Raw genomic sequence first — 18,639 nt, 5'->3', positions numbered from 1 at the left:
GGTACAGGTGTGATATGTGACTGGCCCAAGGTGACATAGTATGAGTCAGTGGCAGAGCTGAGATTAGAATTTAGAATTCCTGACTGTTCTATACTGATTCACGCTCCATCCGTGCCTAGAACGGTACATCTTTTCAAAGGTTCTTTTCCTTAATTTGGAAAGGCCTCTAGGAGGAAGGAGGCTTCTGAAGTGAACATATAAATGTAGCCTCATGGTGTAGTGGGGAGAAGAATGCTCAGAAGTTAAGTAGCAAGAAGGAAAGGTAGGTTTGTTCCTGCTACTGACTGGAAGACATGAGCTATGAGCCAACAGGAGTCTGAACAGAATGAAAAGTGTGTGGGGTGGCCAAGGGCTAGATACAAATTGTATATCATTGGCGCTCAAGGGTATAATGGAGTTACTTTTTTAAACCGCATTTTGTACATAAATGCATAGACTTTTTAAGGCCAGTAGGGACCATCGAGTTCCTGAATTCTACAAAGATGTCTGACTTTATTTGTGTGAAATTGTTTTTTGCCTTTCCTCAAAACCGCCCCTAATTAGTTAAAATGTTTGTTTAATTTTGCAGTTCCGTATTTGTTGGTAAGGCAGCACTTTTGTTGTTCGCTTGCATTTGTAAGTGGTCTTTCCCCATAATAATTCGCCAACACAAAATATACAGTTAAGAAATGTGTATGGGCTAAATCGGTTTATTCAAACGGCTTTGTAGACATGCCAAGTATTGTGCTATGCTAATGACTTGTTTCTTTGTAATGGGATTTTAGGTAGCCCATATGAAGAGCAAAGACAACAGAATTAAGCTGATGAATGAAATTCTCAATGGGATTAAAGTGCTGAAACTTTATGCTTGGGAATTAGCCTTCAAAGAGAAAGTATTGGGGATCAGACAGGAAGAGCTGAAAGTGCTTAAAAAGTCTGCTTACCTTGCAGCAGTGTCTACGTTCACTTGGGTGTGCGCTCCTTTTCTGGTAAGTAAAACAGGTTTGAAGTTGTGCTTTGCTGGGTGGTAGAAGCCCAAAGAAACAGTGAGAGCAAAGTCCTGCTTTCCTATTAGTTACTGTACTGGTCTTTCACTGTTCAGAGAACTCAGTCTTGTAACCAGAACTCTATCCACAGCAACATGCAGTTCAACAGTCAACTTTTCAGCACTTTTAGAAAAGGTATTTCTCTACGCTTTTTTTTTTTTCCCCCCCCTTATATTAACAACCTCCTCCAAGTTAAACATTTCCTGACTTTAAGGCAGTGACTTGGTTAGTTCTTAGGCTTTCATTTTCACCAGTACTGCAAATGTTCTTGGAACTTAAAAGGAGTAAATAGTAATAATAGTAATTTGGTCACAAACTGGAACAAAATGCCCTCCAGGAGGTCATTATTATATATAGATTATCTAGGAAGCACCTCTAGGACTTCCCTTTACATTAACATTTATACTTTGTAATTTTTCTGGAAAAAAATTACATTATAGAAGTGCATGCTACACAGATTCCCAAGTGAGAGCATTGATCAAAATGAATATTCTGCATTTCCATGCACAACACATACTAGTCCTACACAGATGTGTGTGGATGCCTCTTTTCTCCCACCCACACTGGTAAAGCTGATTTGGCGGGAGAGGGGTGTTCTTTAGCCTGGGATCATTCTAACTGTTAAAAAGGTTTTGTTCCACATTTAAATATTGTCTCTGACTATTTGTGGCTGGTTTGAATTTACACGGAAAAGGAAGAGAGGAGACAAATTGTGTTAAAATTGCTTGTGCCCCTAATAGAACAAAGGGCCATTGCTATCGTCATCTGGCAGAAGCAAACAAACCATGCCTACATTAGGGTAAAATATGTATGTTCCGTTTGAAGGTGTTTAAGTGTTCTTTCCACTCATGGATTCCTTCCCTCCAAGTGCTGTTCGTGTTTACATGACATTGGTATGATAAAAGGCAGAAGAAGCAGCATCCTGCGTAGGGAATGTCAGAAGCATTCTTTAGTGAATCTTTTTCTAAAAGAAGGCTGAGATGGCTTTTTAAAAAGTTGATTTACTAGGTTCCTAAATACAGCTCCGCAGAGGGACTTTCCTTATTTCAATTTAGCTCTGTTGAAGCCAAGATGATTGATTTCCGTAGCCAATTCCCTGAACACCCATGTGTTACGAATGTTTGTTCGTCACTGGGCCTGCTCGCATACGAGTTAAAGGGAGAGGTATCCCCAAGCTTCTACAAGAGCAGGATTTGACTCTGAGGGAGGGGATATTTTATAACTTTCTCTTTCCCTGGTTTTTATCAGTCAGGATAACAACTTATGAAGAACTATAGCAAGCACAAAGGATTTTCAAATTGGTTCATTTCTTTCCCATGCACCCTCTTCCTTTTTCCCTGCTTTGTAGCTCTTCTGGCCAGGGCTCCTTATAAAATTGTTCAGTATCTGTTTCATGAAACTGCTCACTTCATTGTACCTTTTTGTGGCAGAGTGTGCTGATAAGTCTATTTTAATATAGATTCCAGTAACATAGGAACGTGCAAACTTTCTGCCTTTAAAGTTATTGTTTGAACCCTTCTTTGTTTTTCATTCTCTCTACAGGAGGGCTTTTTTCACTGTAGTAATCTGTCTGAATAAACGAACATGTAAACAAGCTACTTTACCATGCACAGTTGAGTCAGCAGGCATAAGAAAAACAGTACATGCCTTCATAGCAGTTAAATAGGCTTTTACATAAGCTTTTAAATAGACCTCATGCAGAACTAAGAAAACCAATCTATTCACTATGCGTTAGGTAAATAAAGTGGGGTTTAGTCTTTCTAACTAAATGTAAGATTGTTGGCACTTTCATGCCTCAAACTGGATAGCAGGGGATGATTTTGCTGGGAAAGTGTTATTGGGTGCTGCTGATATACTGAGGCACATGATTTATTATACCACCTTGGTATAAGGCATGTGGGAGTGGCTGTCAGGGAGAAGAGGAGCTAAAAGGTGAGCTGAGCAGTCTTAAGGGAGGAATTTTAGTAGCAGCCATGCCTGGCTTTGTGCTAGTCTGTTATCTTATTGTTTTCTTTGTCAGTACATAATGCCTTAGCCACACTGTTTAAATGTAGTTATTGATGACATAGTCAAGCATATAGTTTCTTTAAGTATGCACCCGGGTGCTGGAACAACTGGTATAGTGGGGGTGCTGAGAGCCATTGAACCAAATGGCAAACCCTGTCTATGATGGAAACCATTCAAGCCGGAGTGTGTGGCAGCACCCTTAGCACCCCTAGTTCCAGCACCTATGTGTGGTACAGTGATTCTTTTCCTGAACTGGGTGGGGTACTGTAGAGTGTTATTTTCTAGTATGCTTAAGAACACATTTCTTAAATGATTTTTCTACCCCCAGTTATGGAAGCTATGCTTGTGAAAACCAGGCTTGTTGGTAGCCTTCTACAAAATGTAGTGTGATCAAGATCTAAGTCATCTTAGTTACATTAGCTGTGTGCCCACCTTCAGAGCTGTTCAGAAATGTGGTACAGTGCAGTGATTGTAAGTAGCAGAGGGAAAAGGGGTGATTAGAAGGCAGAGGAAGCAAAAAATAAACACACAACCTGGTACACCTGAGTTAATCCGCATACTTTCTTTTTCTGCTTTGCCTTGTCTCACCTTTGTTCTGTAAAGAGAGTGAGACACTTTTTTTTTCTCAAAGTTTTCCAAGAGAAGCCAGCAGCTGTTGAATAACAAAACCATTAAGACCCAGTATTTGTTTTGCAAAGGCTTATTCTGATTATTTTCTTGTTCTTAAGAATGAGTTTTTGTTTAATTGCCTTTCAGTGTGTAAATATGGCTCTAGTTATTAGAGAAGACATTGTCTTTGAATTTAAAAATGTAAGAGTAAAGAATACAGACCGTGATTATTCCCTCTTTGTTTTTAGGTTGCTTTATCCACCTTTGCTGTTTATGTACTGGTAGATAAGAACAATGTCTTGGATGCTCAGAAAGCTTTTGTTTCCTTAGCCTTATTCAACATCCTCAGGTTCCCACTGAATATTCTTCCTATGGTCATCAGCAGCATGGTACAGGTAAGATTTTAATATTAGTGACTGATTAACTCCAAAGTGATTATTTCTATATATATAGTGGCTTTTTTGAGGTCTGTGAATGCTTTAAAGCCTTACAGTCCTATGTGCACATAGAAGTCTCTTCTCTCTACTCACCACTGAAATGCAGTCACCTTAGAAGGTAAAGTTTTTGGGTCTCTTATTTTCCTGTGTGTTTTGGCTTGATCTACACTTAAAAGTTACATTGACATAGCTATGTTGGTCAGGAGAGGAGATGTTATGCCAACATAACCCCCAGTAGAGGCGTAGCTACGTCGATGGAAGTGTTGTTCAAAGAGGGGGTATTACTACCCTGACAGAAAACCTCCTTCCTAGGTGTAGGTGTTTTCACTGGAGGCTACGCCAGCGTAGCTATGCTGACGTAGGCATGCTGGTATAACCTCTGTAGCATAGATATACTCTTTGTACAGCACCTAGCACCATCAGACCCCAATCCTAATTGTGCCCTCTGGGTGTTACTGCACTACAAATAAATGCCTGTCTGTTTTTTCCACTCTGAGGGAGGGGGTGGGTGAAGTGGCTTGTGGTGGCTACAGTGGGAAGAATATACTGGATTTAACATCTAGTTAACCAAGCAAAATGAAACAGTATTTTTTATAAGCTGTGTGTAAAATAGTTTTTCAATTGTTTCATGTTTAGGCAAGTGTTTCCTTAAAGCGTCTCAGGTTATTTCTCTCGCATGAAGAGTTAGAGCCAGATAGCATAATCCGAGGTTCTATCAAAGATGGTAAGTCCTTCTTTTGTATAGTTTTTATTTGCTTCTAGTTTGTCGTGTTAATTTCCAGTGCTATAAACTACAAGTATTGGAGCCCAATAGAGCATGTTTTGGGTGGGTTCTAAAGTGTCTTTGTGGGCCTTTGTAATAAATTTTTGCAATTTGTGGAAGTTATGTATCTGGCAAGAGAAATCTGGGTTTTTCAAATCAATTTTTGTGCAATTTCTTTGAGGTTTTTCCCCCCTTCCCTTTTGTCCATAGTATAAAATGCTCATGTCCAGTGTCAGTAAGAAACAAGGAGGGTTATTGTAATTAAATTAATCAGCTTTAAATGGACACAGTGGACACCTTGCAGAAAAGTAATTTTCATGTAGCAGTCAGTGTAGCTCAGAAGATGACAAAAGCACTCCCATACTGAAAACCCGTAATCACTTTTGTGGAGAGCATCTAAACACCACTCCTGAGGCCCAGAAAGAGTCGGCGTCTCCCCAGCACAGTGACACACACCTCTCTTCATTTATGGAATTGCATGTAGTCATCCAACTCTGCTTAAATACAATTAATACTACTCCAGTCTCCCATTCTACGCAGGGACTGTCAGTCATTATGTTTGTATAGCATCTAGCACGGCAGGGCCCTACCTGGTAGTGACCTTTAGGTGATGCTGCAATATAAATTTATGTCTCTGTGGATTTATCACAGAACTGTAGGGGTTTGTAGAATCTTAATGCCCCATGTTGTAAAATGTGCTGCTCTTATAGCTGGTTTAAACCTTGATAAGTGATTCCCTAGTCATCCTTTTTATAAAGCTAATACAATATTCTCTCTCTCGCTCTCATGCATTCAGGTGGGTTCTCCATTACTAGATTCACCAGGCTGGGGCAGGGGGTAGGGTTTTGGAGGGGGTCCGGGCTCTGGGCTGGGGCCGAGGGGTTCGCAGTGTGAGAGGGGGCTCCAGGCTGAGCCTGGAGCAAGGGGTTGGGGTGCAGGAGAGGGTATGGGGTGAAAGCTCTGTCAGGGAGTTTTGGGTACAGGAGGGTGCTCAGGGCTGGGGCAGAGTGTTGGGATGCACGGGGGGGGTGCGGGTGCTGGCTTGGGGGGGGGTCGGCAGGGGTGCGAGAGGGGGTTTGAGGTGCTGGCTGTGGGAGGGGGTTAAGGGCTGGAGTTTGGGGTGCAGGAGGGGCTATGGGGTGCTGGCTCTGGGATGGGGCTGGGGGTTGGGGTGCAGCCTCCCATCGAGCGGCACTTACCGCAGGCAGCTCCTGGTCGGTGGCGGACTGAGGCTAAGGCAGGCTCCCTGCCTGCCCCAGCCCCAGCCCGCTCCAAGAAGGGGACAATGTATCCCTGTGGCTCCACGTGCTGCCCCTTTCTGTCGGCACCGGCCCCTCAGTTCCCTTTGGCCACAGTTACCCGTTCCTGGCCAACGGGAGCTGCGGGGGCAGTGCTTGCAGGCAGGAGCAGCATGCTAAGACCCCTGCCCACCCCCCACATGGGGCTGCGCTGGCCACTTCCGGGAGCGGTGAGGGGCTGGGGCAGACAGGGAGCCTGCCTTAGTGGCACCCAGTGGCGCCGCCATAGATCACGATCGACTGGAAGAGTCCCCAGGATCGATCAGTCGATCGTGATTGACCGGTTGGTGACCACTGCTCTAAAGTCTGAAAAGTGAATGTGCAATGTGGCATTGTAGGAAAAGTGCCTCTCGTTGATTTTCAGATCAAAATTGCTCTGTTTACAAGTTAGGGCTGCTTTTTCTAATGTCAGTTTTGTTAACTCAGCCTTTAGTGCTTCCTTTGAATCGCATGTCCGAATAGAATCCAGCTTCCTCAGCTGGATTCTTTGTTGGCTTTACAGTGTTAAAAGGGGTAAATAGTAAAATCTAATTTGTTGGGAAAGGGAAGCAGATTGAATCCACTCAGGGAGTCAAAGTCCTGTCAGTTGCATATCAAGGTAGTATTTTGATATACTTGCTTTTCTTGCCATACCTGTGCCGTGGCCAGCCAATGATTGTAACTTGAGAACCCCAGCCCTGTTTGTCGAATCAGTCAGAATGGAGCGTGAGCTATTAACGAAAACAGAGTGCTGGAGTTCTGTTACTAAAATAGCTTTGGACCTGCCTCTGTGTGTGTGCCTGGATTTACTTCCCATGGCACAGTGCAGTGTACATCATACAACTGTTTCCTTATTGGTCTGCGTCTAAACATAATTTTTCTTTCATTATTTGCTAGCTGAAGGAAGCATTATTGTGAAGAATGCAACATTTAGTTGGTCAAGAACTGATCCTCCCTCACTGAATGAGTAAGAATTGGTATCCTAATTAGTTCTGGCCTATAATTGCACTAAAGCTTTATCACTTTTTTAATTGTTTCTGTAGAGCTTGAAGTGTGTGCATCACTGCACAATAAATAAGCTCTGCTAAAATGGTATGTCTGTGCTCCAAAGAGCTTACAACCTTAAAGGAACAGCAATACAAACACATTTCACTTAGTCATAGGTAGGATGTTCCATGCTTTATAAGGTGTGTGGGTTTTGTTTGGGGAGGGGCGGGGGAGAGACTGTTGAATGGGAAGGGAGCTTTTGCATCCTCTAATTAGGAGTCTCTCTTTCAAGCATACAGGTTGATACGAAAGAAGACAAAGTTATTAGTGGGGTAGGGAGTCAAAAGGAATAGCCAGGAGAAAATCTGGTGTAGAGCATGTCAGTTTTTCTCTGAGTTCTCACTTTTTGTTTGGGTACAGCAAGTCAGATGCTTTATTAACTCTCACAATTGTGCAGAGGGAGAGAGCTAAGCAGGTCTCCCCCTGGTAACTAATTACAGCAAGCATTTATACCTTTCATTACAGAAATAATGAGGGACAGCTGCATTTTGTTATACATAGGCCATCTTGATATCTTAATTCCTTACTTGTTTTGACTCTTGCCAACATACAATATTTTCTATACCTTATCTACACAAGGTCACAATAACTTCTCACACAGTTCTTTCTCACCCGCCTCACACAATCCTCGCTTCTACAAATCTCGCGTTATCAGGGTTACAGTTAGCCTGACTCTTGCTAACTAACTGTCATGCATTGCAGTTCCTTTCTGTCAGTTCTTTCTCTGCTTCCACAAGCATATGCAGTGGGCTAGGGTAGAGGAAGAGAATAAGAGAAGATGGCGGTAGGAGCAGAGTTCTCCAGAGGCTCAAAGTGATGAGAATAGCTTGTAGTTAGTAGAAGCTGTGAGCTACACAACTAACCAGCCCCTTTCTTGTTTTATGACTTCATTCAGGGGGCTCCTTACACCTGTATCCCCTTCCCTGCCATGCTTCCACCCTATCCTCCAAGTCTCCCCCTTAAACATCTTATCTATAGCCCTCTTTGTTCCAGTACTGGGGATGGGTAGGAGAGGAACCTTACAAAATCCTCAGGATGCACACAGTGCTAACCAATGCACCTGCAGGATGTTGCTGCTTGAAAGCCTTCCCTTCTCCCTATCCTCTCCCTTGTTTTTTATCATATGTTTTCTGGGACGCAGACGTTGCTTGGTGTTTGTAAAACACCATGCATATTTATAGTGCTGCATAGACAATATGAGGTCAAGCTAGTGCAAAGAGTTTCAAGAAAGGGTGAGAGTATCAGACTGGTGGGCAAGAAGGATGGTCTTGGCAGCTGCTTTTTGGAGGCCTGATCACATACTGAGACTATATGATTGTTTATGTATAAGCAGAGCTGAGCACGTTCTGCATATAGAAGCTTGAATTCTCAGACTCATGTTCTTGTTAAAGAACCAATGGACTGTATTGCAATTGTCAGCAGCTATAGAGCAGGTGTTCTAATTGTATCTGGTGTTTCTCTGTATTTGATACTACAATAAAATGCTCACCATTATTTGTGTGGTATTGTATCCAGCAAGGCTGAACTTTGTGTGATTTATTTCAGCATTAATTTCACTGTCCCAGAAGGCTCCCTGATTGCCATTGTTGGACAGGTTGGCTGTGGAAAGTCTTCATTGTTGTCTGCCCTTCTAGGAGAGATGGACAAGAGGGAAGGATATGTGGCTGTCAAGGTAAGAAATGTCTGGATAACCGTTCTGTTGTTTGTGGGTACTTCTGAAGTGATAACACTTCCATAGCATGAGGGGGGATAAAAGCCTCTCAAATTAACAAGTTATTTTTTATGGGTGGCGGTGTGGGAGGAATTGTGCTTGTGCTGCATTATGATGTACATAGAGGCCTGAAAGTGTGCATGGTGTATTCAAATTTTGTTTTTATCGTAGAAATATCAGGAATATAAAACCTTGTTCCTGTTTTTGCAGGTCTTTGTGGAGGACCTGAGACCTCTCTCAGCCCTAAATTGAAAGGGAGAGGGCAGGGTTGAATCTCTTACAAAGACCTTTTTTCCAGCTGTAAATTTGTTCTTAATACAGATTTCAGTCGAAAAATCCAACCTTGTTCTTAAATTATCTGAAAAAAATCACTTCCCCTCTAAAAAAAATTGACTTTAATTTCCTTTGTGCCTATGATGGAGTTTTTTTAATTCAGTCATCCTTTGAATCGTCCTAGAAAAACAAAGTGGACAAGACATGAATTCTCATGTTGCAACCCTCATCCCTCTCTCTCTTCCCCCCCCCCCTTTTTTTTTTAACAGAAAAAATATTCAACACAAGCCATCTTTTTCCTCACACCCTGTTGTATGTGATGGGAAAGGGGGGAGAAATACTCCAATCTTTGATTTAATCATTCAGCAGTGACACAGGCATTTCTGAAGCATTCTTAGTCAAGATACGAACCTGAATGTCTTTTTAGTAGGGCTATTGATTAATTGCAGTTAACTCCTGTGATTACCTCAAAAAATTAATTGCGATTAAAAAAAAATGAAGCGCAATTAATAGCAGTTTTAATCACACTGTTAAACAATAGAATACCAATTGAAATTTGTTAAATATTTTAGTTTTTTCTAAATTTTCATATATATTGTATTCTGTGATGTAATTGAAATCAAAGTATATATTTTTATTACAAATATTTGCACTGTAAAAATAATAAACAAAAAATAGTATTTTTCAGTTCATAGAATCAGATGATTAGGGTTGAAAGAGACATCAGGACGTCATCGAGTCTAACTGTCTGCTCAAAGCAGGACCAACCCCAACTAAATCAAAATTCACCTCGTACAAGTACTGTAGTGCAATCTCTGTCATGAAAGTGCAATTTACAAATGTAGATTTTTGTGTTACATAACTGCACTCAAAACCAAAACAATGTAATACTTCAGAGCCTACAAATCCACCCAGTCCTACTTCTTGTTCAGCCAATCGCTAAGACAAACAAGTTTGTTTACATTTAAAGGAGATAATGCTGCCCTCTTCTTATTTACAGTGTCACCAGAAAGTGAGAACAGGTATTTGCATGGCACTTTTGTAGCCGGCATTGCAAGGTATTTACTACGTGCCAGATATGCTAAACATTCATATGTCTCTTCATGCTTCGGCCACCATTCTAGAGGAAATGCTTCCATGCTGATGACGTTCATTAAAAAAATGTGTTAATTAAATTTGTGACTGAACTCCTGGGGGAGAATTGTATGTCCTCTGTTTTACCCGCGTTCTGCCATATATTTCATGTTATCGCAGACTCGGATGATGACCCAGCACATGTTCTTTATGTTAAGAACACTTTCACTGCAGATTTGACAAACGCAATTAAGGTACCAATGTGAGATTTCTAAAGATAGCTACAGCACTTGACCCAAGGTTTAAGAATATGAAATGCCTTCCAAAATCTGAGCGGGACGAGGTATAGCGCATGCTTTCAGAAGCCTTAAAAGAGCAACATTCCGATGCGGAAACTACAGAACCCGAACCACCAAAAAAGAAAATCAACCTTCTGCTGATGGCATCTCACCCAGATAATGAAAACGAACATGCATCGGTCCGCGCTGCTTTGGATCGTCATCGAGCAGAAACCGTCATCAGCACGGACACGTCCTCTGGAATAGTGGTTGAAGCATGAAGGGACATATGAATCTTTAGAGCATCTGGCACATAAATATCTTGCGACACCGACTATAACAGTGCCATTAGAACGCCTGTTCTCACTTTCAGGTGACATTGAAATCAAGAAGCCGGCAGCATTATCTCCTGCAAATGTAAACAAACTTGTTTGTCTCAGCGACTGGCTGAACAAGAAGTAGGAATGAGTGGACTTGCAGGCTCTAAAATTTTACATTGTTTTATTTTTGAATGCAGTTATTTTTATACATAATTCAACATTTGTAAGTTCAACTTTCATGATAGAGATTGCACTACAGCACTTGTATTAGGTGAACTAAAAAATACTATTTTATTTTTACAGTGCAAATATTTGTAATAAAAAAATAAGTATAAAGTGAGCACTGTACACTTGGTATTCTGTGTTGTAATTGAAATCAATATATTTGAAAACATGGAAAATATCCAAAAATATTTAAATAAATGGTATTCTATTGTTTAACAGTGCAATTTAAAAAAAAAATTTTTTCAATTTTTTTTTTTTTTTTTTTTTTTTTTTTGAATCGCGCTATGGATTTTTTTGAATCGCATGACAGCCCTACTTTTTAGCATTCACTACTTCTATAGAGCACGTGTGTTTGCACGGAGAATTCAGCAAGGTGGTTGTTGGGGGGTGGGGAGGGGGGAACATGTTCCATTTGAAGCCCATTCCCCAAAACATACTTTCAACATGATTGCTGTAGAAGAGCATGGCTAACCTGAGCTGCCACAGCCACATGCTGTTTTAGCATGCTAGCTAAGGAGAGCTAGCGCATCTGTCTGCCTGCACTGGGAAGCACGCTGTTAGCTGCACTGTAAAACATACACTAGCGCTGTTTTCCCCAATTGTACGATGGGCATCATACATATCTTACAAGGATGTTGAATGTGATTATTGTTTGCATGGTGCTTTGAGGATGTCTGTGAGATGTTATTTAAATAGAGTGAAATACTGAATAGCTAATTTTTGTTTCTTATAGGGCTCAGTTGCCTATGTTCCTCAACAAGCCTGGATACAGAATGCAGCTCTGAAGGACAATATTATCTTTGGGAGGGAGATGAAAGAGAGCCAGTATAAACGAGTGATTGAGGCTTGTGCACTTCTGCCTGATATAGAGATTCTTCCTAGTGGAGACAGAACAGAAATAGGGGAAAAGGTATTGAGATACACCCCATATCCTAATGGATGCAGTCATTGGAGTTAGAGACATACTTTCCATTCTAACTCCCTTTTTAGAATTGTACGGGACTTGAAAATCTTTTTGGTAAAAATCTGTCAGACCAGGTCTCCATCTGAAGGTGAATTTTGTTTATTTATTTATTTATTTAAATAGTTGTGCAAAAGTGGTACTTTTTGAATGCTAGGAAAGCTGGGGAAGAAAGCCTGTCCCCATTAGTAAATTGATGTAATTAAAGGATTTTCATTATTATTGTTAAGCAGTCTAAGAGCTGAATCTTGACGAGCAGTATGGAAATCACCCTCGTTGCTGAATGTTTAATTTAACTAAGTGTTGAAAAATGTAAAAACTTATGAACAGGGACTGAGGTCATCTATGCAATCGGCCTGGAGTGACCATAGCTGTGGACTTGCTAAGGAAGACAGCTTGATGCTTCACTGGGCAGACTCTTTCCAGCAGCTGCCTCGTTGGCTCCAAAGGCCCACAGTGCCCGTACAAATCCACTTTCCAACCAAACTAAGCTAAGTTCTCATCCAAGTACAGCCACCCCTCACCTGAAAGGAGCAGGCAGCTAGGTGACTTGGACTGTTTGTCAATGGGGAAAACAGGAGGGAGAGCCCTTGAAAAGCCCTTACCTAAGCCCCTGCACAACATGCAAAGCATACAGCGGTGGAGGGAAGGCGCCTGCATGCTTTGGTTCACAGAAGGAGCTCCCACACTGGTGCATCCTGGGAGTGTGTAGCGTCTAGGGAGAGTGCCTAGGGCTCACAGTTCTGGTGGGTGCTCTAACCAAATAGTTCCAGATTGTGGAAGATAGCAGAGCCAGAGTGCCAGAGCACAGAGGAGGAGAGGATTTTTAAACAGGAGTTCTGCACTTCTGTCTCTGAATAAGGCCCTTGCAAAACCTAGGGCTAGTCGTGCTCTGTCTTGGCTTGCTCTTGTGATGACTACAGACATGAGTTTGCAAATGGGTTATTTTTCAGAGTATATTTATTAAGCATGCCATTTTTCACTTGTAATATGAAATAGCTCCTATACAATCAAGAACTCCTCTTTTTTCACTATGGTAACTAAATGCTTGTTTATCAGTACAACACTGAAGTGGCTTCCCAGCTTAGTAAGAAAACTAAATACAATCATGTTTAAGATGCTTTCCTTACACTGGGCAAAATGTAGGAGGTGATTTCCATTCACAAAACTCCCACTTTAATTCATGGAAATCCTGTGAATGTAATGAGTTACAGGACATGCAGTAGAGATGATTGTATTACAGTGGTGCCAAAAGTCCCAGTTTGGAACTTCCTCTCTCTTGTGGGAGGTACTGTAGAAACATATAGATAGATATGGTCCCTGCCACTCTATAGTGTTTCATGTGTTTAGAGGCCTGGCCAGACATTAATTAATGTCTAGATTTTTCCATACATATCAAAAAGGAGGCGTTGGCCCACGATTTTTAACACTATTAAGCTACTGAAATAATGTCTATTATTTGGTATGTTTATCATGAAGCTGCAGCTCCTCTAATGCCTTCACAGAAGCCTCCTATGACTTTTACCCTGAAACAACGTATTTTACTGTAAACCCAGCAGCACTTTATTTCCTCCTTCTCCAGGGTGTGAATCTCTCTGGAGGACAGAAGCAGAGAGTCAGCCTTGCTCGGGCAGTTTACTGTAACACAGATGTCTATTTATTTGATGATCCTTTATCTGCTGTTGATGCCCATGTTGGGAAGCATATTTTTGACAAAGTTATTGGACCAAAGGGAATCCTGAAAAATAAAGTAGGTATTTTTAAATGATACTTCAGATCGGGTGACTTTTCCATGGAATGATTCTTTCTGTGATTTTAAGCTTGGTTCAAAAGGTTCCAAGAACTAGAAAGCTCCTTTGAAACAACTTCATCCATTTTACTTCCCGGTTATCATTTTTATTCCTCAATTCTATTTCCAATTGGATCTGACTTGTTACATGATCTTGTGAAAGTCGCATGAAACATCTGGACCTGGCTTTACTCATTTGTAAAATGGAGAAGTGATGTGAAGACGTAGGCCCAGATATTTAAAAGTATTTAGGCGCTACTCGGCTCAGCATTGCAATGCCTAAGCCTTATTTTCAAAAGTGACTTAGGTGCTTATGTGCCTAAGTCCGAATGACTTTCAGTGAAACTTAGGTGCCAAAGTCACTTTTGAAAATGACACATGCTCCTAAGTCGGTCAGATGTTGCAACGTTGAGCAGAGACAGAGCTTTAAAAATGTGAGTTTAGTGTTTATAAAGTGCTTTGAGCACCTCTGATGAAAGGTACAGTAGCAACAGTGCAAAGAATTATGAGAGAGTTCAGTGAGTCCAAAGGCCTAAGATGCAGGTCAGCTGGAGAAAACGACTATTAAAAAACAAGAACTAATTTTGTCTAACAATTACCATGTGCCTGTTGCGTGTGTTGTTATGCACATAATTAAAATCTGGTGTGCGACACTTACTGCAAGAATTTAACACTTAGTTACTGTTTAGAGAGAGCCTTGTACTCAATATATATCTATTTATATTTTTTAACATCTAGACTCGGGTTTTGGTAACCCATGGGGTCAGTTTTCTGCCTCTGATGGATACAATTATAGTGATGACTGATGGTAAAATATCTGAGATGGGCTCTTACCAAGAACTGCTAAATCAAGACGGGGCCTTTGCCGAGTTTCTTCGTACATATGCTAATGCTGATCAGGATGTGGAGAATGGAGGTAAGCTTATAAAGAAACTGCACTGAGCTAAGATGATGTGCTGCCTGCTAGTGGGTTTGTGGTAGCATGCTTCTTTGAGTGCTTTTCCTTCCCCATGGTAGATCAAAATAGGCAGGGATCCTTGTTTCATGAAGGTATCCATGATTGGCTGGTAGAATTGAAAACCAGGTATTCAGTATTCAACATAATAGTGAGGTCTGTTGGGCTGTAGAAGAATCTCCTGTGGAAGCCCAATCGTTGATCCTTTCAGATTGTCCAATACAGCTCTGAAGTCAGTCTAAGGCTGGGCATCTGTTTACTCTTTTAAAAAAAAAAAAAAAAATCTCTAAAAGTCATGGAATCTCTGACGACTTATCCACAGGGCTGGTGAGTCCCTCACATAAATAGGACCTTACTTAATCTGAGAGCCGGAAAGAGCAGCTGTTCTTTTCCCAGCTCTTCCTGTTACAACACAGCTGCATTCACACTTAGAGACTGCGGGGAACCTTTGTAACTTTTTCTGGTATTGCACCTTGTCTGCAAATTGTGGAAGAAGGTCCAATGCCTCCCAGTCTGATTTCTTACAAGACTTGCTCAAATTGTTTTCTGGCTTTGTTCCCTGCATTAATGCTCAGATACAAGCAGTGGTTTTTAGTGTGCTTGGCTGGTGTTACGCTGATATTCCCTCTGTGTGCACATAGCATGTGTTCTTTGGCATGCACCCTCTGCTGAGACACACAAATGGCAGGCTTTGCAGGAAATGGATTGCTCCTGCTGATTTTTTGCATAATTCACACCTATCACCTAGAGTGCTGCATGGGTGTTTGGTGCTCGACACTCCATCCTGCCTGAACATGAGCAGTGCACTGAATTACAGAATATGAACGAAGCTGTCAGAGGAGCCATAGAGCTGTACTGAATTGCTGCTTGTCCTCTCAGCCAGGAGCTAAGTGAGAATAGTATTCTGCCCTCTACCACGGGCCAGGGGAGGGAAGTGCAGTGCTTGCATCCCCTTTCTGGCAGTGGGAGAGGTGAGTGGGAAGGGAATCACAGGTGGAGAGACGTTGACAAAGAGAATGACTAGGGAACAGGGTGGAGAGTGAGGCCAGGTGAGAGGGCCTGTAAGGTAGGAAGTAGAGTTGCCCTGTTTAGGCCCTGTCCTTCCCAGGCCATAGAAAGCTATGACAGTCCCCCTCTGATTATTGGAGAAAGCAGAGCAGAATGTGCCTCCTTGGTGAGAGCATGTATTAATGTGTGTTGTAGAAGAGCTGAGCTTGTCTTCTGAATGTGCTTGTTGAATCTGCTCCACTTAGGTTTGCCAGGTGTCCGGTTTTCGACTGGAACGTCCAGTCGAAAAGGGACCCTGGCAGCTCCGGTCAGTACAGCTAACTGGGCCGTTAAGTCCAGTTGGCAGGGCTGTCAGGCTCCTTACCTGGCTCCGCGTGCCTCCCAGAAGTGGCATCATGTCCTTCTGGTTCCCAGGCGGAGGAACAGCCTGTGGAGCTCTGCACACTGCCCTGCCCTGGGAGCTGTGTGGGCAGTGCCTGCGGGAGGAGACTGCGCACACTGTGCAGAGCCACCTGGCCACCCCTAGGCCTAGGAGCTGAGGGACATGGGTGGGCTCCCTGGAAGCAGCAACAAGTTAAGTGTCCCCCGGAGCCTGAACCCCACTACCCTCCCACACTCCCTCTTGCCCTAGCCCTGAGTCCCCTCCCACATCCTGAACCCCTCATTTCTTGCCCAAACCCAGAACCTGCATCTCCAGCCCAGAGCCTGTACCCCATCCCACACCCCACCCGCATGCCTCAGCCCGGAACCCCCTCCCACACACTGAACCCCTTGGCTCCAGCCCTGAGCCCCTTCCTGCACCCCAAACCCCTCATCTCCAGCCCCATCCCAGAGTCTGCACCCCAACCCCCTGCGCCAGCCCCGAGCACCCTCCTGCATCCCGAACCTCTCATTTCTGGCCCCACCCCAGAGCCCGCATCCCTCTCCCCCACCCCTGTCCCAGCCCATTGAAAATGAATGAGTGAGTGAGGGTGGGTGAGAGCGAGCGACAGAAGGAGGGGGGGATAGAGTGAGTGGGGAGGAGGCCTCTGAGAAGGGGCGGGACCTTGAAGAAGGGGTGGGGCAGGGGTGTGGCAAGGGAGTTCACTTTTGTGCTATTAGAAAGTTGGCAACCCTAGCTCCACTGGACCTTTTGTAGGCACTGGCATTCTGGGAGAGGTATGGTCCTCTGGCTAACTCACTGAGCTGAGACTGTGCAGATCTGTCTCCTGTCGCTGTCACAGGCTTCCTGTATAATCTTGGGCATGTCACTTAATCTCTCTCCCATTCTGCAAAATGGAAATATTTTCATACTTCACTGGGAGAGCTGTGGGGCAAAGTAAGGATTGTGAGGTTCTCACCTACCACTGGGACAAGTACCACAAAAAAGCCATTACAATAGAAGAAATATGATTAACTTGCACACTGTATAGAATTAAAGAAATAATGCTTTGGGTTTGGAAGCAGCTAGATGTACTCTTATTTAAAGGATATCTGATATGGACGTCAATGTATGAGCAGACTTCAGAGAGAAGGATTAATCTGCCTTTTTCTTTTGTAGTCTCGATTAAAATTTAATACTTTTGCAATTTGCCTAGTTCTAGCCTTTGTCCGCTCACTTAGGCAGTTTTGTTTGCTTTTTGAAGGCTTTGTACATGTAAACATGCTTGACAAGTATGCCCTTGCTTTTGTTTGAAAGTCTTTTCCCATTGGTGTGCTGGGTAACTTGTTTTGGAAAGAAATCCAGTGTTTTTAGTATGCTGCACTTATTTGCCATCCTTGCATGTAATTCTTCTTAATTACTGTGACCCAGATGAACACTGGGCACCTTTGTTGTTTACTAATGCAATGTATTATCGTAGTGTTTGACTACTATTTGCCCTTTAGATGTGGGCAGATCTCTTTACCTCTGCTTTTATTTTTCCCTAGCCGTAAAATGGTGGTATTGCTCTCTCTACCTAGTTCACATGGACTAATTTAATTTAAAGGGGCCATATAAATGAGAAGTCTTTGCTTCTAAAGTCAAATTACTGTGTGTGTCTGTATCTATAGTTGCATAAGCAGACTGTATAGTCTATGGAAACTAACAAAAAGGAGTCACCACTATATTAAACAAGTGTCCGAAACTCCCCGGCCTCAGTACTCATCTCACACCTCCAAAGCTCAGTTTGGCTGCCTGTCCTCCCATGTCATCTTAATGCTCTCTCAACCTTACACAGCTTTCTGTCCACCCTCCCACAGCTTTTTTCCAATTTACCTGTTTCCAGCTCCTCTGTTGGTGCAGTAATTGGGCTACCCATTAGTCTAACTTGTTCCTTCCACCCAACTTGATTTAGAATAGCATAAATGTCTCACACTTTCATCTGAACATATTTATGAAGGGCTCCAGCATTAACTTCGAATTTTTCTTTCTAAGTCTGGAACTACTTTTGGCAGGTGTGCGGGGGTGGGGGGCAGCTGTCTTAGTAAACTTTCATAGCAAGTAATCATTTGATTTTTTTTTTTTTTAATCCCACTCTTTACCATTCTCTTCTTGCTTCCATTAATATACGAAAGCTGCAAAGAAAGGAGAAGGTTTGTCACACTCTTAATTGATGGCCTTTTTCATTTGAATTCAATTTTTGTTTGTCTTTTAAACTGTTTCATCACTTTTTCCCCCCTTTCTCTCTCCCTCCTCCCCTGCCTCTCCCCCCCCCACCCCCCCCGGAATCCTGAACACAGATCCAAAGACAGGAGAAGACAAGGAAGGTTTGTGTTGGTTTGCTCAGATGCTTTTCTGCATGTAGATAGTGGAAATAGTTGACTGTGATATAAAAGATGTGCATGGTTTTGGAAAAGTCAATGTATATGTTTAAACTCAAAACATTCATTACAATTGACCATTCCTCCTTCACTGGCTAC

General features: G+C 42.5%; 1 protein-coding gene across 1 annotated transcript in view; it reads left to right on the top strand.

Moving 5' to 3' along the window:
* The window catches only part of LOC112113878 (multidrug resistance-associated protein 1), a 112,136-nt gene that overhangs the window by 75,888 nt on the left and 17,609 nt on the right, over window positions 1-18,639 (top strand). Inside the window, exons 11-19 of the mRNA XM_026650776.2 lie at window positions 765-968; window positions 3,890-4,036; window positions 4,715-4,802; window positions 7,016-7,085; window positions 8,711-8,837; window positions 11,780-11,956; window positions 13,590-13,757; window positions 14,535-14,712; window positions 18,460-18,486. Coding sequence (XP_026506561.2) covers window positions 765-968; window positions 3,890-4,036; window positions 4,715-4,802; window positions 7,016-7,085; window positions 8,711-8,837; window positions 11,780-11,956; window positions 13,590-13,757; window positions 14,535-14,712; window positions 18,460-18,486 — 1,186 coding nt within the window. The remainder of the gene's footprint in view (window positions 1-764; window positions 969-3,889; window positions 4,037-4,714; window positions 4,803-7,015; window positions 7,086-8,710; window positions 8,838-11,779; window positions 11,957-13,589; window positions 13,758-14,534; window positions 14,713-18,459; window positions 18,487-18,639) is intronic.

Source organism: Terrapene carolina, unplaced genomic scaffold, assembly GCF_002925995.2.
Source record: "Terrapene carolina triunguis isolate 2854851 unplaced genomic scaffold, T_m_triunguis-2.0 Scaffold93, whole genome shotgun sequence".
NCBI classification, from domain to species: Eukaryota; Metazoa; Chordata; order Testudines; family Emydidae; genus Terrapene; species Terrapene triunguis.
The sequence above is the reverse complement of the archived record's forward strand: the minus strand, read 5'-3'. Positions and strand labels throughout refer to the sequence as shown.